Source organism: Ahaetulla prasina, chromosome 4, assembly GCF_028640845.1.
Source record: "Ahaetulla prasina isolate Xishuangbanna chromosome 4, ASM2864084v1, whole genome shotgun sequence".
In the NCBI taxonomy this organism is placed as follows: domain Eukaryota; kingdom Metazoa; phylum Chordata; class Lepidosauria; order Squamata; family Colubridae; genus Ahaetulla; species Ahaetulla prasina.
The window spans coordinates 113,976,248-114,000,873 of record NC_080542.1 but is presented as its reverse complement, the minus strand read 5'-3'; the positions used below and the strand labels follow the sequence as shown (position 1 = coordinate 114,000,873).

The window sequence follows — 24,626 nt, the reverse complement described above, 5'->3', positions numbered from 1 at the left end:
GATCTACTTTGATGATTCATCCTGGGGCTATACGTACCACATCCTACAGCTATAGGTACTTTGTAAACTGGGAGATGCTGCCTGCTGGGCGAAATAAAGTTTTCTCTTGGGGGTACTTGTCCCAGATTGCTGGTAAAGAGATGAGAAAAAAAGATAATAATTCATGGGGAGAGCATCTCCAAAGGAAGTTTTTTTCATTCAAGAACAGCCTCGTGGCAACTGCATACTGAACACATATGATGGTAATGTGTGGTGAGGGGAGGGGGGCTAGTCAAGTGACTCATATGACGAACACCTTGAAGTCATTAGATTTAAGCCCTCCTCCATCCTCTGGAATATAAAGCAGAGAGGATTCTTAGCCTGGCACTTGGTATTCCACCAAGCAGCTACTGGGTCACCTTTCTCCGTAGCAGTAAGTTACGGGGTTCATTGGCGCTGGCAGGCTGCCTGCTTGCCTGGATGTTGCTTTAATTCAATTTTATACATCCAGATCGATTATGGGGCGGGTGCTATGGGCTACGTAGATGACTCCTTTGCCTTCTATGGTCTTCTCTAGCGGGACGGGCGGGAGAGGGGGGAGAATCTTCACACTCATCCTTCACTTTTCTCCTTCTCTCGCTTCTTCTCTTACCAACAGCTTCGGAGAACTTTGGAACAGGAAAAGCGGGAAAGGAGCTTCTCTCCGACGGTATTTTTTCGGCTGCTCTTCGGCTGGAGAAAAAGCTGAAAATGAAGAAAGTCATGCTGCTTTTGGTCATGCTCTTCCTCTCTTCCGCACATGCCGTGGGGGAAGATCTGGAAGACCAGCACGAATTGAACTACTGGGCGGATTGGTCCGACGGAGGCGAGCAGAACCAGGTGAGACGAAGCGGCGCTCCTCCGCCACTTTGGGGGATCTCCGCAACTTAGGTTGCTTTTGAAAAACGGGCAAGGATGGCTGGATGGCGGGGCACGGGCGGGCGAGGGAGCAAAGACCAGAGCGGGCAGGAGCTGACCGTGTGAACGGGCATCCCTGACGCCGCCAGCTTTTGGCAGGTGCGCCAAGGAATGCTGGCCGCTCGCGCTCTATTGAGGCGACGTCGGGGCGAATTATCCGCTCTATTCCGCCTCTCTGCATCCTCCTTTCGGCCCAGGCGAGTGCGCCGGATTGTGTTGACGGAGCGCCACGTTCTCCTTTCCAAACTGAGGCCGCCAGTGAAAAAGAGCGATTGCTTCCTGATGTCGCTCGTTCCCGCGCGCTTTCTAGCCGTTGTTGCGTTCTTAGCGTGAGTAAACGCATCAGAGTTTTTAATCTTACTTCTTAATGTGCCGTGGATGTCCTGCTTAGGTGTCGTACCAGGCAGTCTTTTCTTCATGTTATTCTCATCACAGCAACCCCGTTAGGTAGGCTGATCTTAGGGATAATCAGAATTTGGCCGTCCACGAAATTGTATGTTGTATGTTAATCCACCAAGTCCTGTTATTGTGTCCATAGAACGGGACTAATTTCAAATTGCTCTTTACTGCAATTATTAACCAGCAGAGGGTTGCTTTTAAAGAAAAGATCAAATATGTTTACGGTATGATTCTAAAAATGAATTTAGGGAGTCAGGTTGTGAAATTTGCATATATGAAAGAGGAGAGTCATTAGCAAACTTAAAAGTTATTTAAACTCAAGCAAAACAGGGATTTCTTAAAGATTCGGAACTGAAAGCTTCCAAAGGCAGGGGAGGTGTAGAAAAAAAAAAACAGCTGCAAGCAGTCAATCATTAGAGCAAGATCTTTAGATGCTCCCGTATATGCAGAAGCAAAGTCTTTTGTTATTTAGAGGAAGCCAAGCAGTATAGATCACAATTGGGGAAAAATAGCCCTCAACCACTGAGTTGAAAATCGAAAATCACCCAATGTAGTATGATACCCATACATAACAAGACTGTGTTCATATTTGAGAGAGGGCAGCAAGAGCCATCTTATCTGATCACAAGTCTTCTTCATGCCAGAGTAAAATCACTTCTCTTTATTGCCATCATCTTTTCTGAATTGCTCCTTCCGTAAAATGTAGGAAATGTCTATATCTGACAGTTTACTTAAATGGAAAGATATAGTGAACTTTAGGAAAAGATATATTGAATTTTATTATATTACTTGCTTGTCCTGGTTTTTAGGTTGCGTTTCTTTCTGCATTAGGAGAACAATAATGCCTATAAAATAGGTTAAAACACCAAGGCCTAAGCCCCTTCTTCTCGTCTATTCATGATATTTCCTTTCCAGGCCTCTATAACCAACACCATCAATTTCCCCTTCTTAGAATAGAATAGAATAGAATTTTTATTGGCCAAGTGTGATTGGACACATAAGGAATTTGTCTTGGTGCATATGCTCTCAGTGTACATAAAAGAAAAGATACCTTCATCAAGGTACATTACAACATAAATGATGGTCATAGGGTACAATTTAACATTTAATGATACAACACTTAATGATAAGCATAGGGTACAAATAAGCAATCAGGAACAATCATTTCCCCTTCTTATAATATTGGATGATTATCACTAGCTGATAGGGTATCTTCTATGGATGACACTGTATATATCAAATCCTTACTCAGTATACTGATCATTCCTTTAACCATAGCTTGCAAACCATAATTGGGTGAAAAATAAAAGTAACTGTGAATAGGAATAGCATATGTCATGGGAAGAAACAATTTGAGAGAAAATAACATTCATGTTTTTTAAGGAATAGAACTTAAATCTCTTTAGTTTGAGACATGACTTTTTTCTCTTATGTTTAACTTCTCTTGAAAATAATCCTTGCATTTCAAATAAAGAGTGAGAACAGGAAAAGCGCCAATTTCCCTTAAATAATTTTTAGGGAAAGAGAAAATGCCAATTGAAATGATCAGTTTTTGCTATTGGATAATCCTTAATTCCCAACTCCCTTTACAATTTAAATTCCATGATTGCTTCTTACAAAAATAAAACAGTGTATCATTTTTATTTTATGGATCACCAGCATCTCATCTAACTTGCCCTTATAATTCCGTTCTGGACAGAAATAAAAAAAGCTGAAGAGATGAATATAGCAATTAAATGTCATAGGGAAGGTAAATATTCATGTTGAAATGACTATGCTTACCTGCTTAAACTCATCCATTTATCAAGTTGATTTCATTGGGTGTTGAGATTGGGTATTCCAGTTCTTTTCACTATTTAATACCAATTACATATACTGCTCAAATTTGCATAATTACATGGAAAGAAGAATCAAAGATACTTGACATAAAGATGCCCAATATAAATCTGTGATTTGTTACGTGTACTCTAATCCCAGTAAAGCTTTATTTGATGTGATAAGTGATGTGAAAGTACTGCTAAACAATTTAATATTCAAAGAGATCTGATATGGTATGCTATCTTCAGACTGTCCTGTTTGCTCAATTGGCACCATATTCCATTATAATATTTTGCTGATTCCTATGGAAAAAGTTGAAATATAATTTTTGGATCCCAAATTCACAGATTCATCCTGGCCTATAGTCATTTATCTTTTCTGTAAAATCTAATCTCCAGAGCAACCCACCTGTGTCATTGTGCAAGCAACCATAGGATAGAATACTTAAAAAGATATGAAGCAGCCCTGGTTGTATCAGACCTTAGTTCATTTAATATTCCTTGCTACCATTTTCTAAGTCAACACCTGTCAGGCAATCTCATGGTTTATTAATAAAATACATCCATAATTTATAGGTGATCAGACAAGTTCATTCTTTTTGCAAGGGATTAAGATGGATTATCTAGATACAAAAATATTAAGAATGACAACAGTTCACATATCGTTTTTAAAACTTTACTCAACCAATCTATTAATTTTGAACCAAATCTTGACAATTTCCAGCTCTTAATTTTCAGTGCCCTCTTGTGGCCTAAGTGTGCCTAAATGCAAGAAGCTTTTGATCCTAGATTAACATTTATATCAATTTGCTCCTTTGAATTTAGAGGGTGGGGATCCCTTTCCTTTAAAATAAGCTCCTGAAGACTTTTGAATGTATCAGACCAGGGAAAGGAAAAAGAAAACTCAAAATATGCAAACCTTCCAGGTTAAGTGTTTTTTGTTGTTCAATGGGTATTACATTTTATAAGTGAAGCTGAGCACTGAAAATACTTTTTATATATTTCTGTTTCAGGAGAAGTTGCCTTTCCCTTTTGAACACTTTCTTCAGAGGATTGCCAGAAGACCCAGACCCCAGCAATTCTACGGCTTAATGGGAAAACGGGATGCTGGTAAGAACCACACATTTCTTTTTTATTCTGTAATTTAGGTGTAGCTAAAAATTATTCAAATTAAAAATATTTAATAAAAGAAAACACTTATCCCCTTAATTTACTATTTATAATTAGTAAATTTATTACTTATTAATTTATAAACATTATTTAAAATATTTATTTTTATTCCATTAAAAATGTTTTAGAAATATTCTTAATACCATGAATAATATTTTATGTATGTTTAGCAAGACACCGTAGAAAAACTAACTATGTAAAATAAGAGTCTTTCTTTCTATAAATAAATCATGAGTTTTGAAAGAAATAAAATGAAAATCCTGAATAAGATCAAGGTTGCAGACACGGATCAAATGGAATGCCCTTTACCCAAGGAAAAATGAATGAGAATCATATAAAAAGCATATCCCATTTTATAATGGAGCACATTCAGAAAACACTCCTGGGATATTGTGCCTAGACTAAAAAGTGTTTCACATCCATGAATTATTCAGAAAACAATTAAGGCATTAATTGCTATGCAGCGATAATGTGATTCTTTGAAATGCTTTCCTCCTTTTTATAACAGTGATAAATAACGATATGCACTTACTAATTATTTGTGTTTTTTTATTTTCAGGATATAGCCCTGTCTCACGCAAAAGTAAGTTGGAATTGGTTTTATTTATGAATTTATATCCTGTCTGTATTATTTTCATAAATACCTGAAGGAGACAAACAAACAAAATACTCCTGATATTCTTCCTTTTTCCTTTATGAGGTGGGTTGGACTGAGAGTGATTTTCCTCCCATTTTATTGTGCACCATTAATCAATTACTTCAATATGAGATACATCCAGAATTGCAAGTATATATTTGATTCTAAGGGAATTGTATCAAATCCAGCATTACCAGTGAATTGATAGAAATGTTGATATACATTCAAGGGCCCTGCACGAAAAAGATATGTTCAGAAATTCTAAATAATTATAACAGAATCATCTATTCTTACCCTGTACTTTAGGAGAGGGTAATTTCAGAATAAGATAATTTCTGAATACCATTTTTCCAGTGTAGCCTAATCCTCTGCATGCCTACTTAGAAATAAGTTCCACTGAGCATAGTAGGCTTGCAAATACACATTTATAGCATTCACACTTTTAATTAAGACCAACAATGTTTTCTCAGCAGTACACTTCAGCAAGAAGTAGGACCAAAGGCCCCATTCTTTTGAAACAGCTTTCTATACATGTGCCTAGTTGTCTCATTTTCAGCTGATCCTTGTGTATATTATATAACTTTAAATTTTAATTTATGGTGGAATGATGTTTTAATTTTACTGATCTTTAGTCATTTAGTGCTATTAATTATAGCATTAATTTGTTAGATTGATTTCAGCAAGATACAGATTATGTTCCTTAATATTCTATTAAATTCTAGAGGCTAATATCTAAGCAGAAATATATAGGAATGTCTTGCTAGGGCCAGTCTTATCAGATACTGTATCACTAATTAAACACACAATATCCCTTATTAAGATTTAGCACCATCAGTGGCATTTGCTTGCAATACAGCTTAAGTTTATAACGGGGTAGGTTCTACTTACTTTTACTACCGGTTCGCAATGGGAATGTCTGCACATGCATAGAAGCTTCTGCGCATGCGCAGATAATCAATTATGACATCCAGGCAGGTGGGCGGAGCCTCCTGCCACTTTTACTATCTGTTCTATAGAACTGGACAGAACCGGGAGCACTCCACCATTGATTTATAACACTAGTTTAACACAATTCAACAGTTACTCAAAAAATGATAATTTTTAAAGCAATTTGGAGAAGTAGAACCAACATTTTTATTAGTGAAAGTTATTAATCAACCTGCATAAGCAACCTTTGGATGAATCAAAAATCTCTCCAAAATTATTAGCTGTCCACTGAAGGAATAGCTCATTTATACAAATTATTTCATTACTAAATGGAAGTGAGCTACCAGAATGAATATTGATTACTATAAAACCTATCACCAGAGGAATACTGATTACGTTATAGAAATATAAAAGTAGAAGCTATAAGGAAATGGTTGCCTGAAAATTATGCCTGAAATGCACCACTGAAAATATTGAAACTTATTCCCAAGTAAATTTACAGTTAGTAAACCTGTCCAAAATTCTAGATTTCCCTTAACATATTGTCTCTGATCCCAGACTTGGTATTAGGTTGTATATGGAGCTCGTGTCAAGTCTTTTTCCTAAATGATAGGAATGCTGTTTTAAATCCAGGAAATAATCTTATTTTAATTGTATTTCTTGTGTATGAGATGCATTGTAAGCTGCCCAGAATCTTTTTATGGTTGGGGAACCTTAACAAATCCAAATACATAAAAGTGAGATGGAGTAGATGACAGACAGACATTGTATTGATTCTTCTACTATAGTGTACATATTGAATATACAGTACATTCATTGCAAACAAGCTCAGGAAAATAGTTGGCTTTTTTTTAAAATCACAGAAGGGAATCACAGAGATATATTAAGCAATCTGATTTTTATACTTTTCTCTAAACTGACTAAAGCTTTAGCCAAAACCCAGAAGTTTAGTTTACAGGAAGATTAAAATACTATATATTTTATTTTGTTTGACTGGGTTTTACAATAAATAAAATAATCTATCAAAGTTTTGAAAATGCCTTTAGTGTTCCTGATTGAGTGTAAAATTAAATCTTGGGGATCAGATCTGTTTGAATTAGTTATTTCATCCAAAGCTTCTGTCCACTTATTTCACTATATTTATTGGCTGCTGTCAAAATTATGATCTGGTAAAGAAAAAAAAAATCTCACAGTGCTTACAAATTTGTCATATGCGCATGGCATTCTGGACCCTGAAAGCCTGGCCATTTATTTTAGATTGATCAATAATTTGAGGAGCTTTTGGAAAATCTCTCCAAAAAGTAATTTGCAATAGGTTGAGATCATACCAAAGCAGTTAAAAATATAGCACAGTCTTTGTCAAACAGAGTATATTCAATTTGTAAATTCACTGCATTAATGACTTTTTAAAAAATGTTAACTGGGTACACAATAAAGAAATAATTATTTGAGAAAGAGAGAATTACATCATTGTAGAAGCAGAAATAGACACTACATAGTCTGGAAACTGTCATAGCTTGAGTGGCAAGATTAATGTCATGGCAAAATCCAGTCAAGTTCAATCCTTTATTTCCTTGCATCTAGTGGACAGAAATCTTGCCAACCTAAAGCTATAACTTTCTAACCTAGATATATCCTGAGAAATTTTAGAGTCTGGCTTCCCAGAATCTCTTCCCCACTTCCCATCCAACTCAGGACTGTGCAGTATCTTGATCCAGGCCCCTCTCTGGGAAACTTTATGTTGTCAAATCCTTCCCTCATTGCTCCTTCAGGTGTAAGTCTATAAACAAATAACCATATTCAGAGAGCACCAGTGACTCCACATTTCAAAGTATATTGAAAGAACTGCCTAGAAGCTATGAATAATAGCTTTAAACTAGTGCTTTAAAATAGTTTAAGGAAATAGTTTAAGCCTAGCCAAATAGCTCACTTTTGGAAGCTACTTTTTATTATTAATCAGTCCCATCTTAAATGAATTAAGATGGGCAATTATTCAGTAAAGATCAGATTCTGCAGAAATATGATTTTTAAAAACCTTTATTTGTGCTAAAATTTTCCATAACTAAGAGTCAAATTTATTTAGCCTTGAGTTCAACTATATTTAGAGTCTGTTTCTACTGTGTATTTCAGTGTGAAAATGCATTCACATTCCAAATTGTTTCCCCCCCCCCCCAAAAAAGGGCATCTTTCAAATGTACTGTATTTAAACACCCCACAAATATATTTTTCAGGATATAAAACTGACTCATTTGTTGGACTCATGGGCAAAAGATCTTTAAATTCTGGTATGTATAAACTATAAAATGAAAGTCAAACAAAAACCTATTTATCTACAATTTTAAAAAAAACACAGATTCCTCTAGGAAATAAGGAGGCTGAAAATTGTTCACTGTTCCTTTCTTCGTTAATTTCTTCTTTATTGGCACGATAATTGTCAATTTACCTTTCTTGTATGATCCTATACATATTTATGGAATTAAATCAAATTTTATGTTATGCAGTATCAATTCCCAGTTTATTATGATTTAATTAAAAAACATTTTTAAAACTACTGAAATATTTTAAAAGAAACAATTTCTCTTATTTCTCTAAATAGTGCACCAAGCCATATCATCTAATGGTTTTGCCCAGGAAACTTTTTCTGAAATTGTAATTGTCAAGTGCTTTAAATTTCAATCTAATAATTAAATCTTAAGATGTCAGTTCCTTTATTTACAGTAATGAAGGCCAGTCTTTTAAGCATTTATGAAAACCAACAAAATGTAAGAGCTATCACTTGCCTTTATAATTGCCAATATACCAACACTGTTCTCCAGACAAACATCTTCTAGATATGTAAACATGAATTCCCCAAATTCTCAAGCTAGCATGGCCATTTCTGAAAATTTGGGGAGCTAAATGCATACATTTAGAGATGATCCAGATTGAGGAAGACTCTCCTAAATCAACAATGATTACCACGGTAAGGTAATTCTATATTTTATCACCTAGTTCAGCCTGGTGCTCACTGCAGGATATAGTAGATGGTGAATAAAGCACTTGCCATATGATCATGGAAATTTGTCAAATAAAAATGTGAGGGCCACCGTATGATGCAAATAGTTCTTCAGACATCCTCTGATTGATAAAATCTTCAGAGAACTGCAAGAACTCTAGTTTTATTTGCCTGAACAACATTGAAATATTTTCATGATCAATGACTTTCTAATTCAACAGAAGCAGCAGCTCTTCGGCAGGGATAAATTACATGCCAATATTGGGGGCTGGTCCAGATGAGTTAAAATCTCTGAATCAAATTTATGTGGCGCTTAAAATTCGGAAGCAGCACTCCAGTTGTGAACTGATTGGTACAGCTTACAATGGAAATTCATCACACTGAGCCTTACTTTTCAGGCAAGCTTATCAAGATATGTAAATATTGACTATATTCAATTAATTTGCACTATTTTGTTTCTCTGTTAGGATCTTCTGAATGGAGTGCCCTGCAAATGTTTGAAAGAAGACGCAAATGAGACAGTTTCTATTGTCCATTGAAATGTTTTAGTAGCCAGCTTAGTGTAATGAAAAATAGCCATTGTAAGGAATATTTATTTATTTATTTTTAAGATGAAAATTTCAATCACAATGATTTCCTCTATTGTGGCAGTGATATATGTATTATATGTCATGGCAAGCTTTACAGTAACATTTCTGAATGGAATATAGAAATCAGTGGTGTTTCGCAAGAAAGCACATTATACATTGTGTGAAAGAATGTTCAACTGTAAAAAAAAGTGGTAAGAAATAAGAAAAAAGAGAATCCTTTGTTAATTTAGTGTTTGCTAAACCACCAAATTGATTTGTGATCACAACAATAACAAAAAAAGGAACAGCCCTGTAATTTCTGTCATCAAAATTTGCTTGTATAAGTGTAGCATGTTTTTGTTTATTTTGCCTATATATATATATATATATATATTAAAGAAATGAAGTGAATTTAAATGTCTTCACTTCATTATCTTATACCTTGCCACAATTCACAGATATCAGATAAAAGTAACACTCTATTCTGAGGGTTTTGGAATACCAATTTTGTGCATAGATATCATTAATTAAAACAGGAGCACCAGATCTCTTTTTTTTTTAAGGAAAAGTAAGGATTGTGAATTTTATTAGATTATTTGAGTATTGTCCATTAGTCAATCTTGCCAGAATTTCTAGCACCGGCATTTATAGTTTAACAATTAGCAAGTTGAGGAAGGCGTGATAAGCAGATTAAGAATGGTCCATGCATGGTGACTTCAACTAATCCATAAACAAATCTAGACAGGTGTGTGGTAGGTTATAAGGAACTTCTAAAGTTGTCTAAAGTTTCTAAATTTCTAAAGTTAATACAGTAAGATTTCAAGATTCACAGCTGAAGATAAAGCAGCTGCAGAATTTTCTGACTTCCTTAGGTTTTCTTGCTTATTAAGTGCCATTAGGAAAGCAATGTCAGGGATGAGAATCATGAGGATAAACTGCAGTTCTTGAACACACATACACACCCCGATTATATAGTCACATCATGGCTTGGTTTCAAAACCCCAAATGACTAAATAGAATTGGAAAGTCCTTTCTATTAGATGAGCCCTGTAATACTCATCTGGATTTTTGCAGACAAGATTTGCTGTTGTGCAGGCCTACTGTCCCTAATGTGATGGCAATCATGTGAAAAAATGCATCAAGTTTAGGATTCTACTATGTGAACAAAACAATGTGACTTACAGAGAGTTCTTACCACTTTTGAAACATATACAATAAATTTGCACATCTTGCTTAGCCATGGTAGATCTTATATGATTCACAGCTTCCCATGTTGTACCAAGTTAATCAACTGTGATTAAGCAAATCATATGTGATCTTATCTTTATATGATATATATATATATTGAATATAAGCAGCCAGCACTTTTGTCAATTCTAAATCTACTGCCAATCAATTACTACAGTGAACCATAGATTCTAGGATGATGATTTCCTAATTTTTTGTGAAGGAATGGAGTCCCAGGAATAAACAACTTTATAACGTATTCTAACTTCCTCTTTGAAAACAGAGAAACCTGAAGTTGCATTTTGCAAGCAACTCAGTTTTATCACTTGCTATTTTGATCCTACAAAAAAATCATATCCAGGTTTAGGGGGGAGAAATCTTTAAATGCTTTTCTTTAAAAAAGTTTATATGCTCTATTTGGATCGCTATAAACTGCAAGCCTATATAGTAGTTTAGCTAAAAACTAATAAAAAACAACTTATCAATTAACTATCTGCGTCTGTGTGTCTTTGTTCCAAAAAGTCAAGCTTTTATTTCTCTTCTAAAAATGCAACAGATTCTAATTTCCTAATCATGAAATATGGTCAAAACAACATGGCAAATTTAATAAAAACTATAATTAAAAGGTAAGTAAGAATCTAACAAAAAAGGAGTAGGCGCCTTTTTTTACAATTATTTTCTCCTATAGTTACAGATGTATTTCGTTAGAAAATTAAGCCACATTTATATCATTTAGTTGCCTTAATATTATTTTTAAGCAGCTATTGTTTTTCCATGGAAAGAAAGCTGGCTTCCACAAACCCAATTGATTGCACATATTTGAGATTCTATCTCCGCCACTACCACTTACTCTTGCTTGGCTTTCAGAGATTCCCCTATTCTCTTCAAAGTGAATTGTGTTTACATAATTGATTTAACTGTAAACCAACACACAAAACGTAAGGCTAAAATGAATGTGGCAATTTTATAGTTCAAAAACTTTGGTTTAATTCAAGGGTGGAAAACATTGAATGGCTAGGGATTGCCCTTAAAGTTTGTTTGGAAAGAAGGCATGCAAAGTGGTGAATGAAACCCACCAGAGCTATAGACAGAGCTAGAGTTTTCTGTTTCTTTCCTTGAAGTTTAGGAAGTGGGGAAGATCTTTAAATATGTAGCATCAATGGCAATTTTTGTGTTTATTGTTTTCCTCAACACTGTGGGAAACCAAATCACTGATTTAAGCAGCTATGATTGGAAGAGTCTTATGGAGCCAGAAAGAATTTGTTGGGCAGTAGGTAACCCTAGAACAAAAGAAACACTTAGTTGCTCTCTTTGGTCAGCTAGGCCTTTCCTTTTTCCAGTGACTTTTTCCAGTCACACTAAATTGTCATCTTTTCCAAGAGGCAACTAGACTTTTTTGTTTTTCTTGAAGAAGTTTCACTTCTCATCCAAGAAGCTTCTTCAGTTTTGATTGAATGGTAGAGAACCAATTCTTGGATGAGAATTGAAACGTCTTCAGGGAAAAACCAAGAAAGTTCAGTTGCTTCTTGAAAAAGCATCTTTGGGACAATCATGACCTGGATAACTGAGAATCTCCATAGACACCAAACTGCCATCTTTTTCCGCTACCTGGATACTCACCATTCCCAGTCCTTTTTATCAAGAGTGCACTATCTGAAGCTCCAGGCTAAATGCAGTGATGTTTTCAAAGGACCAAACTGTTCTGATGATAATTTCCACCTACATTATTCGGTGGCACTTAACTTTCAGGACAAAAAAACCCTTGGCTTGCAAGCTGAAAGCAGCTCTTCTTCCATTCTCATAGAGGGCGCCTAGTTTTTCTCCCACTTTACACACAATCCTTCCAGTGGTGAAATCCAATTTTTTTTACTACAGGTTCTGTGGGCGTGGCTTGGTGGGTGTGGTGTGGTGTTGCTTGATGGACGTAGCTTGGTGGGTGTGGCAGGGGAAGAATACTGCAAAATCTCCATTCCCATCCCACCCTAGGTGGAGGATACTGCAAAATCTCCATTCCCAACCCACTCTGGGGCCAGCCAGAGGTGGTATTTGGTGTTTCTCCAAACTCAAAATTTCTGCTACCAGTTCTCATCACATGTTTTTTCTGTATGATTCCTGCAGTCCAGAAAACCCATTCTTCCAGGGGTGAAATGCTCCCAGTTTGGACCAGATCAGCCAATCCGGTAGCGATGGCAGCGGGTGGTTCGGAGAACCGATAGCAAAAATCCCTGCCCTCCCCCGCCCATGCCTACCCAATCGCCCAGTCATCCACTTGCTCGTTTGCTGCTTCTTTTAAAAAGTGCTTTTAAAAGGTAAAAAAAAGACTCTGACGATCCCAGCTAAGCTTACAATAGGTTGTAAAAAAATGCTTTAAAAAGTAAAAAAGAAGATCGCATGCGACAGCTGATTACTCCCATCCCACCCACCCACCCCGCGTGCCGTTCTTCTTACCCCATGCCTTCTTTTGGCACTGCATGTGTGAGCATGCACCTCGCATTTGGTGCATGGTGCGCACTGCTCATGCACGCCCTCAGCACACATGCGCAGCCAGCGAACCGGTTCAGATTTCACCACTGCCTTCTTCCTCTCCATATTGCACCTACTATTTTAACTTAATCTCCCTCAAAAAAAAAAAAAAAGAAAGAAATAGAAGTAGACCAATTCTGATATGTATCCGCTCTATAAAGCATGGAGGCAGGGCAAAAGAACAGAAGACTTATCTACATTTTAAATCCCATGTGAATGACAGCTGGAGTCCCATTCCTGAGTAGGGAGAGTAGGCACTTTCTTATCACAGCCTATTCCTGAGTAGGAAGAGAGGCACTTTCTTATCATAGTTCTTAAATTCCCAACCTTTCTGGCTTGGTAGCCCACTAGTGAAGAGAATAAACAGTTCCTTGCAAGTAGCAGGCTGGCATCCACAAGCGCATGTAGCTCCATTTGTGTGAGTGATGGGCAAGCAAATGCAAGCAGTCGTTGCTCACATGAGGGGAGCTTCATGTGAGAGCGCAAGTTGGGTACCGCTCACACAAGCGAAGTTTCACACCGGAGCACAAGCATCCACCACTCATGTGAGGGGATACACATATACACATGTGCTCCAGACACCTGCATGGCCCAGTTCCAAAACTGGCCACAGCCTAGTAGTGGGCCGCAACCTGGGGGTTGGGGACCATGTTCTAAAGCAGGGGTCTCCAACCTTGGTCCCTTTAAGACTTGTGGACTTCAACTCCCAGAGTCACTCAACCAGCAAAGCTGGCTGAGGAATTCTGGGAGTTGAAGTCCACAAGTCTTAAAGGGACCAAGGTTGGAGACCCTTGATCTAAAGGACTCTCAGCATTGCAAGCTCCTCAAAGAATCCAAGTATATTTTAGAACTGTAAAAGCTGTTCCCACTCCTTGGAAATAATATAGCTTTGGGCCTTCCCCTGACTTCTCCTAATCTGACTGTTAAATATTATCATTTAACAGTGGTTCACATGAATCAAACCAAATCAGGTAGAACCCCCCCCACTTCTCCCACCCATCCACCCCCATTCAAAGTCTGCATTTGCAAATTATGTTAACCCATAATTAACTGAACTGCATATTATTACATTAACTCACTTGCCTGGTTTCATAGAGTACCCAATCTTGATTTGCAGGATACACTGAGCTATAAACTAGCCAACATATTTAGGTCTTTTAGAAGATGCAAAGCCAGGTAAAGTGGTAATCAGCAGATAAAGGGTTAATAATATCAAAAATTCCAGCCAGCCAAAACACTGACAGCTTATAAATCTTCCTCTCTCTCTCTCTCTCTCTCTCTCTCTCTCTCCATTTATATCTCTGCCTATCTAATATATGTAAACTCAATCCTGGGAAAAATTAATGCATGGAATAAAAACTTCATAAATTTTATTTATTTATTTATTTATTTATTTATTTATTTATTTATTTATTTATTTATTTATTTGTTTGTTTATTTGTTTATTCATTTATTTGTAAATTTTATTAGTCCCCTTCTTGTTATACAGTAACTCTGTGTCTTACAATATTAAAACAAATATAAATTCAGATAAAATTGTATAATTTATCATAATAAAAATACAATATATAAAAATAATCTAGCTAAAAAGATGTGAAAAGGAATATGATGAGAGGGAAGGGGGTGGGATCTGTTGTTAATCTATCAACCACCTGCAACATGAAGCCCCTTTATTGAAGCCCCAAGCCAACTGGCAGGAACCACAATATCAAAAGATGTTGAGATTCTAGAAAGAATGCAAGGAATAGCAACAAAGATTTGTTAGGGGACTAAAGACTAAAACATATGAAGAATTGTTGCAGGAATTTGGTATGTCTAATTTAATGAAAAGGTGACATGATACTAGTGTTCCACTATCTCAGGGGCTGCCACAAAGAAGAGGGGCTCAACCTATTCTCCAAAGCACCTGAAGGCAGGACAAGAAGCAATGGATGGAAAGTAATCAGGGAGAGAATCAACTTAGACTAAGGAGAAATTTCTTGACAGAACAATTAATCAACTTGCCCTCAGAAGCTGTGGGTATTCCAATACTGGAGGTTTGAAATAAGAGGTTGGAGAATCATTTGTCTGAAATGGTATAGGTCTCCCTGCTTGAACAGGGGGTTGGACTAGAAGTCCTCCACAATCCCTTCCAACTCTATTATTTGGTCATTCTGTTACGTTCTTTCGGGGGTTGGGAGTTAAATGTTTCACAAAGCAAGTGAAAACAGACAAGATACTTCTCCTAGACATCCTGACTGATGGAACTGATGGGGCCTGCATGACTCTTTGTCAACGTGCAAAGCATCGCAGGACTTTCCACAAAATACTTGAGATTGAAACTCCCTAGTAAGAAGCTGGGATCATGCGGCCATTCCCCATAATGAAGATCATCAACCCAGTCACAGTGCAATTAAAATTGCCCCTATTGCTAGGGAAGATACACCCGGTATTCCATAGCAGCGTCTTAAAACCCCTGATTGGATCAACCTTGAGGCCACTACCCCATGAACCCCCAGACCCTGTGGTCATAGGAGACCAAACCCATTATGAGGTGCAATGAACCTTGATTCGAGGTGGCACAGGAGAGAGCTCCAATACCTAATCAAATGGAAGGAATACCCCTTATCAGAGGTGTCTTGTGTAAAGAGTAGGAATATCCAGGCTGACACTTCATAGCTAAATTCCACACAGACAACCCAAACGTGCCTGGTGGGGGAATCGCAAATCTATATCTATACTCAAACTGTCTTTAATTTGCACAGGTCGCCTTCAGGAAGTGAGGGGAGCCGAATGTCAACTCACAAAGCATCCCTGGCCTGCTCTCGAGTTGCCATAGGCAACTGAGATGAGAAAATGAATTTTTGCAGCTGCAGCGACAGAACACTTCAGTCAAAACAAAGACACTTTCCAGCCACCTCTCTATCAAGGCCATCTCCGCAGTTACCTATAGTGACTGGAGGGGAGTGATCTCTAACAACTCGTGAAATTGCTTCATTGGAGAATCTGGCTCCAATTGCTGGGGTCAGAGTTGGTTTCACTTGGAATGTGCCAACATGAAGTTCCTAATAAATAATTGGATTTCTTTTTAAGCTTGGCTCGAGGTTCACGATTTAATTAGGCCATCGGTCGGAACCCTGACACTCTTCTGTTGGCACAAGTGGGGTAGGCCAATCCCAATGAGATGAGATGGTAGCCTAAACCCGTGCCATAAATGACTTTAAAGATACCAATACCTTAATTGCACCCTGAAGCAAACTGGCAGCCAGTGCAGCTCATGGAGCAGTTGTCCTATTTATCCCAACTTTAAGTCTGCTACTCAAAGTAGTATGCATATATTAAGGACATTACTATAATCCATAATTATGTTTAACAATAGGTAAAGGTAAAAGTTCCCCTCACACATACGTGCTAGTCATTGCCGACTCTAGGGGATGGTGCTCATCTCCGTTTCAAAGCCGAAGAGCCAACGCTGTCCGAAGATGTCTCCCTGGTCATGTGGCCCGCATGACTCAACGCCAAAGGCGCACGGAATGCTGTTACCTTCCCACCAAGGTGGTCCCTATTTTTTCTACTTGCATTTTTAGGTGCTTTCAAAACTGCTAGGTTGGCAGAAGCTGGGACAAGTAACGGGAGCTCACCCCGTTACACGGCAGCACTAAGGATTCGAACCGCTGACCTGCCAACCTTTCGATCAACAAGCTCAACATCCTAGCCCCTGAGCCACCGTGTCCCCTATGCTTAACAATAAAGAAGATCAAATCAAGCCTGAGTGGACAATTATTGTGAAATAAATCTGTTAAATCGATCTCTGTCTAGTGAGAAAATTTACAGTTCCATGGTAGAATTTTCTGATTGCTTATGCTCTTTGTGCTTTTTCTTTTGTAGGCTTAAGTCATGCCCTGACATTTCTTTCATTTTTCTAAGAAATAAAAAAAAATATCTAAAAATCCCAATTAAAAGTAGCATTTTAATTAAAGGTCATGTCTCTTTCAAAGTGGTAATAGTTGTAATTTTGTTCCTCCAGAAACTCAGTTGCATTGGATTCAATTTAAGCTGGTAAATGCTTTGTCAGACAAAAACACAGACCAGCTTCAGAGAAGAAATGCTGAAACATTAATTATCTCATTGCTTTTCGCATGCGTTGCATCCAAACAATTGGATAACAGCGTTCCTGTCAAACAGACAACAAGTGGTCAAAATAGGCAGTGCCCTATCAAATCCTGTTCCTGTCAATAGCGCAGTGGTGGGATTCAAATTTTTTAACAACTGGTTCTGTGGGCGTGGCTTATTTTGGGGAGTGGCTAGCTGGTCATGTGACTGGGTGGGCGTGGCTGGCTGGTCATGTAACTGGGTGGGTGTGGCTAGCTGGTCATGTGACCAGATGGCCATGGCTATGGGCATAGAAACTACTCAGAGGGCTAAAATGTCATTTCTGACCAGTCCTCACACTTTTGACCAGTCCTCGCACTTATGACCATCCTCACATTAATGCCCATTGCAGCATTTTTAGCAACCATGTCACTCATTTCACAACTGCTTCTCTTCACCACGGTTACAAGATAGGGCGCAAAATGTAAAATGTGAGGACAGTCGTAGGTGTGAGGACCGGTCAAAAATGTGAGGACAGGTCAAAAATAACTTTTTCAGCCCTCTGAGTAGTCCCTATGCACAAAATGCTGCAAACAGGCATAAATGATGACCGGTCATAAGTGTGAGGACTGGTCAAAAGTGCGAGAACCTGTCAGAAATCACTTTTTTCAGCCCTCTGGGTAGTCCCTATGTGCAAGGGACTACTCAGAGGGCTGAAAAAGTTATTTTTGACCTGTCCTCGCACTTTTGACCAGTCCTCGCACTTACGACTGTCCTCACATTTTACGTTTTGCACCGTATCTTGTAACCATATTGAAGAGAAGCAGTTGTGAAATGAGTGACACGGTTAAGAATGTTGCAACAGGCATAAATTTGAAGATGGTCATAAATGTGAGGTCTGTTCAAAGTGTCAGAACCTATCAGAAATCACTTTTTTCAGCTCTCTCGGTAGTCCCTATGCACATAGGGACTACCCAGAGGGCTGAAAAGTTATTTTTGACCTGTCCTCGCACTTTGACCAGTCCTCACACTTATGACCAGTCATCATTTATGCCTGTTGCAGCATTTTTAATAACCATGTCACTCATGTCACAACTGCGGTGCTTCATGTGACCGGGTGGGCGTGGCCAGGTGGTCATGTAACATAGCTTCTTTGCTCTAATGACAGTTTGCTGCAATGTTCGTAAGTGTGAAAAACGGTCAGAAGTCACTTTTTCAGTACCATGCTTGTTAAACCAATTACCAGAACAAATCCATTCTCCCTCCCTCTTTCTCTCCATCTCTTTCTCCCCCTTTCTCTTTCTCCCCTTAATCTCTTTCTCCCTCCCTCTTTCTCTCCTTCATCTTTCTCCCCCCTTTCTCTCAATCTTTCTCTCCTTAATCTCTCTTTCTCTCTCCTTCCCTTTCTCTCCATCTTTCTCCCTTTTCTCTTCTTCATCTTTCTCCCCCTTCTATCCTTCATCTCTTTTTCTCCTTAATCTTTCTCCCCCTTCTATCCTTCATCTCTCTTTCTCTCCTTCATCCTTTTCTGCCCCCATCTTTCTCTCCATCACTCTTTCTCCAGATGGGGCAGGGTAGGCTGGCGCTGTGTGGGTGGGAGGCAGCCGCAGGACAGTCCTGCTGGGTGGGCAGCAGGCCGAGGCGATTAACACATGCTTCGCTGGCCACCCAATCCAAGCTCGTTGCTGGCCGCGCTTTAATCGCTGGCTAGAGAGAGGCTTGGATGCAGGCAGACCGGGGAGGGAGGATTAGCAGGCCACCAGCTGCACGAGGGAGGCTGAGCACCTTTGAAGTGACGGCAAAGCAAACGTGGGGGAAGGGCTTCTTCCCCCCTCACAGAAGCCCCACAGCCAGCGCCCTTCGTCCCGATAGAAAAACCTCCCGGTTTAAAAGGCCCCTCTCCGCAGACTCCCAGGCCCCGCCCTCCTCCTCTCATTCCTAAATACCCCCTCCCCTCCCCAACAGTCCCGGTGGGGGGGAAATCACTCATCGGCTCCCTCCCCCTGCAGGCCCCCGGCGGCTCCCTCATCCCTTCCTCCCGCGCAGTTGGCTTGATTGGCTTTGGTTTTGAAACGAAGTTCCGAATGGGCAAGATGCAGGAGGAGCCAGGCCCGCACCTCGTGATGTGTTTCCGGAAATCGGTAACGCTGCAAAAACCCATGTGACAGGGAGGGAGGGAGGAAGGCCGGGGCTATCATGGCGCGTGGAGAGACGCCCCCCCCACTTACCCCACCCCCTCAGTTGAGTAAGGATCACGGGAGCCTGGGAATTCTGCTCGCGATCGGTGCATAAGAGGAGGAGGAGGAGCCAAGGAAGGGCCACGTGGCCAGCGAGGCGCTTTAATCGCTGACTAGAGAGACGCTTGGATGCAGGCAGGCTTCTGTCGGTGGCCGCGGGGCACTTGGATTGGGTGCACTCCCAAGCCGAACCGTTTGTTAAATTGCCGGTTCACCCCACCCCTTGCCCCTCCCCTCCCCACCATTACTTACTGGTGTAAGGTGGGCAGGGAGGTGTATGGATCCGCTGCCCACTTACCCGACACCGGTAAGTAACGGTGGGGAGGGGAGGGGCAAGGGGCAGGGCGAACCGGCAATTTAACAGACGGTTCAGCGAACCGCCTAGAACCGGCAGAATCCAACCATTGCAATAGCGGCGTTCCCCGAGGCAGTGTTCCTGGACCAACACTCTTCATATTATACATTAATGATCTCTGTGACCATATTAAAAGTAATTGTGTTCTTTTCACTGACAATGTCAAACTATTTAACGCTACCAACAATACAGATACTCTTCAAAAAGACCTTGACTTTGTGTCAGAATGGTCAAAAACTTGGCAACTCCAAATCTCAATCAGCAAATGCTCTGTCTTACACATTGGGGAAAAAAATCTAAACACTAAATACAAAGTCGATGGACATTACCTTACAGATGACCCCCACCCTGTTAAAGACCTTGGAGTTTTCATATCCAATGATCTAAGTGCCAAAGCCCACTGCAACTACATAGCAAAAAAGGCATTAAGAGTTGTAAACCTAATCTTACGTAGCTTCTTCTCCAGAAACACTACACTGCTAACCAGAGATTATAAAACATTTGCTAGATCAATTCTTGAATACAGCTTGCCTGTCTGGAACCCATACAATATTTCAGACATCAATACAATTGAACGTGTCCAGAAATATTTTACAAGAAGAGTTCTCCACTCCTCTGAATACAACAAAATACCTTATGCCACCAGGCTTGAAATCTTGGGTTTAGAAAACTTAGAACTCCGCCGCCTTCGACAGGACCTGTGTTTAACTCATAGAATCATCTATTGCAATGTCCTTCCTGTTGAAGACTACTTCAGTTTCAATCACAACAATACAAGAGCAAACAACAGATTTAAACTTAATGTTAACTGCTTCAATCTTGATTGCAGAAAATATGACTTCTGCAACAGAGTTATTAATACTTGGAACACACTACCTGACTCTGTGGTCTCTTCTCAAAATCCCCAAAGCTTTAACCAAAAACTGTCTACTATTGACCTCATCCCATTCCTAAGAGGTCTGTAAGGGGCGTGCATAAGAGCACAAATGTACCTACCGTTCCTGTCCTATTGTTTCCTTTCATTATATCCAATTAATATAGTTATTACATACTTACGCTTATATATATGCTTATATATTATATAGTTATTTTCATGCTTATGCTTATATATTCTGTTGTGACAAAATAAATAAATAAATAAAGCCATAAACAGGGCTAAACACCATGTAATATGATGATGGGCCACATTGTCTCCTGGTACAATTTGAATCTATACATTTGAGCATTAATCTTTTAAAAATTCAACACTGTACAGCGGATTTTAAACCAAATTTTGAATTATATAGTTTTAAATTATTCAGTGTTGCAAGATATCTTTACAATTTAAAAAAATAAAAAAATATTTTAATCAATTCTCCACATTTACTGTATGATACTTCATTCCACTATTTTAAGAGCATTTTAATTTCATATTCATTTTTATGCTACAGATAATTGCTAAGGCTGGAAGATCTGGGCTGCACAGCCTAGAGAACTACAGGTACTCCTCAACTTACAACAGTTCACTTAGTGACCATTCAAAGTTACAACACTACTGAAAAAAGTAACTTATGGTGGTTTTTCACACTTATGACCACCGACGCATCCCCATGGTCATGTGATCAAAATTCAGACGCTTGGCAACTAACTCATATTTATGACAGTTGCAGTGTCCTGAGGTTAGGTGATCAACTTTTATAACCTTACGACAAGCAAAGTCAATGGGGACGCCAGGTTCATTTAACAACTGTCTTACTAATTTAACAAGGCAGTGATTCACTTAACAACGGAGGCAAGAGAGGTCATAAAATGTGGCAAAACTCACTTAACAAAGGTCTAATTAGCAACCAAAATTTTGGCCTCAATTGGGATCGTAGGTTGAGGAATAGTACACTAGATGGCAGGATCAGAAGATACAGAAAGATACAGAAAATTCCATATATATATATTCCAAGATATATATATAGAGAGAGCCATCTAGTGGTTGTCTAAATGTTTATAGCCCAGTTTTAGTAGCCTTATAATAGCATTTCTGAATAAAACAATATTGAGACCTCCAAATAGTTACTAAAAACTCTTTCATTTATATGTATCTGATACTGCCTTATGGGTAACATAATTCATTCTTTTATTTTTCAAACAATGCTTTGCAAGTGGGGGAATTGCCCCATTCCATGTTGATTTCCACTATCATCTAGATCAGGGGTCTTCAACCTTGGCAACTTTAAGACTTGTGGACTTCAATTTCCAGAATTCCATTCTGGGAGTTGAAGTCCACAGGTCTTAAAATTGCCAAGATTGGAGACCCCTGATCTAGAGCACAGGTGTCAAACTTGCAGCGTCATGTTGCCATCACATGATATTTCGTGAATTTTTTTCCTTCATGGAGCTGGGATGGCCGTAGCCTCCTCATGACGCATCAGGCTCGCGGGCTACCAGTTTGACACCCCTGAATTCTAGAGAGACACTGTTGACTATCAATTACTGACTTGTAACATCAATCCCAGCTGAGTCAATTCCCATACAGAGGTATCACAAGAAGGCAAGCTTTTGAAGTGGTGCAAGAGATTTTAGTCTCCAGAACAGGAACAAGACAAACCAATTCAGAAGTCAAACAGTAGAAATTAAATGGATGAACAACTGTTGGAAGAAATATCCATCTGGGTTCAGTTCCAAGTGGGGACAAAGACACTGGAAACATGGAGGCTGCTTGGAAAGATGGTTTAATGGTGGCCAGGATCACATGGCTTGAGATCCTGAACAGAAAAGGGCTGAGATCCTGTGGGCTCCCTGGCTTTATGCTTTTTCTGAGCTTTGAACTTTCTGGGGCACAGGAAGAGTATCCTGATTGGTTGTCAAACTCCCAGGTGGTCTAGGGGTCTTAGCTAACATTGTAGGTTGTCCCTCAAGCTTGCCTGAGCCTTGCCATGTGGTGAGTTTCTGTTGCTAGATGGGTCCTATTGTGTTGCAGATGATGATGGCCCATTGACAAAGGTGGGGAGAATGAGTTTCTACCTCTGACCCATTAACAAAGGTGGGGGGAAATGAGTGAGCTTGGCTGAGGCTTTAATGGCCCATTGACAAAGGTGGGGGGAGTCAGGAAGCTGCTTTGTCTTTAAAACATGTTTCTCCATTTCTCATCCAGGGAAATATATTCTGCCTTTTTAAATATTTTCTAAAATATTTCATTCTTCTAGGAGGGGGGTGGGTGCTAAATTCCTACACAACAAGAGGTTTAATTCATATCACTTCTTGGCTCTTTTGTTCACATGGCATATATAATGTTTCTGCATTAATATATATATGTATGTATGTATGTATAATGCATGCATGGTTTGCTAACATGGATTCTTAAATCTGAAAATCTAGGCAGGACTGCTTCCAGTTTTCAGAGTGGTAGGCACGCACATCCTTGGACTTCTAATGCAGCTGGGCAGCTAGAGCCAGTATTTACACATTGTTAATAAGTGCACAGAAAACCAATCAAATTAAGGCAAACTGCCATTTCTTTAACAGCCCTCTGCAAATGGCTTGAAATTTTCTAAATGCTAATTTGGCGGGGTTGTTTCCTCATTTCCTCTTCAACAGAAAAATGAAGCCATAACTAATAGATCCAAAACAAGGCAGTTCCCCAGGGCATGGGGGCAGAGTGAGAAAGGATGATAAAAGCAGGCTCTTAAAAACTTCAATTTCTTTTTGCCCTCCGTGTCAGACCATCTGATGGTGTGGTGGGGGGGGGAAGCCCTTTGCTTCTTTCAAAGTACAAAGTGATTTTACAAGATAGTGGCTCAGCTGTTACTTAAGGGATTTCCAATGTCTTTGATATCAGTTATTACAGCCATAAAGCAAATTGGTCCGATGGATAAGCACCAGTGTTATTTTATGGTGTATCATTTATTTTCTACTGTGTTTGCCTATCACTCAGAGGCTTTTGTGATGGGGGTCTAAAAAATATACAGAAGTAGAAAATAAATTAGAATTTGGGAGAGGGGGACAAGTTACCATAAGTTGCTCTTTTTTGTTTTGCTGTCCAAACATTATTTAAGTAACAGGATAAAACTTTCCTTTCCTTTCATTCTTTTTCTAACTTCCTACTTGCATAAGAGCACCAACGTGCCTACCATTCCTGTCTTAATGTTCCCTTTGATTGTATCCAATTTCATATAGCTATTACATACTTATGATTATATATATGCTTATATATCATATAGTTATTTCATGCTTATGCTTATATATACTGTTGTGACAAATAAAAAAAATAAAAAAATACTTTTCTTCCTTAGCCTTTTCAGTAATTCTAAGTAATATGAAGAAAATGCAGCTAATAAAGCAATGGATTTTAAGCTTTACTATACCTTCTTAATTTAAATTATTTTCGTAATGAGCAACCAGTAAGGTGATCAGAAGATCTCTTGCGTTTTTTGCAGAGTGCTTGTAGCAGAAAGCACAAATTGATGCTATCATTTTGTCTATATTGTTAACTGAAATCTATTTTTCAGAATATTTATAATATTATGTTTTAATTTCTCAATGTAATTTCTCTGTAACCTAACTCATCTGAATAAAATTTTGGTTAAGAACTTTTTTTTAATTGACAATGAAGAAAATAGTTTAGAAAATACAGGATATAAGTAACATTATACTGAGACAAGCAAAATATCCAGAACAGTTACTGCCATCTTCAGATGAAAATAAGAAAGTAAACAGAAATCATGAATAGGTATATACACACACACAAATGCAGGCACATTGAAATACCATAATGGGTACCTGCAGGCCCCAAG

The 24,626-nt window shown here is 38.7% G+C and overlaps 1 protein-coding gene across 3 annotated transcripts; it reads left to right on the top strand.

The window, feature by feature from the left end:
• The first annotated feature begins 357 nt into the window (after positions 1–357).
• Positions 358–11,148, top strand: TAC1 (tachykinin precursor 1). Of its 3 annotated transcripts, XM_058181835.1 has the most exons (7): positions 358–412; positions 638–858; positions 1,134–1,265; positions 4,166–4,262; positions 4,882–4,905; positions 8,118–8,171; positions 9,349–11,148. In XM_058181835.1, the coding sequence occupies exons 2-7, from the start codon at positions 730–732 to the stop codon at positions 9,396–9,398; spliced, it is 486 nt and encodes a 161-aa protein (XP_058037818.1). In that variant the 5' UTR covers positions 358–412; positions 638–729; the 3' UTR covers positions 9,399–11,148. The 3 variants fall into 3 exon arrangements, with proteins under 3 accessions (XP_058037818.1, XP_058037820.1, XP_058037819.1); XM_058181837.1 differs by lacking the exon at positions 1,134–1,265; XM_058181836.1 differs by lacking the exon at positions 8,118–8,171.
• The last annotated feature ends 13,478 nt before the right edge of the window (positions 11,149–24,626 follow it).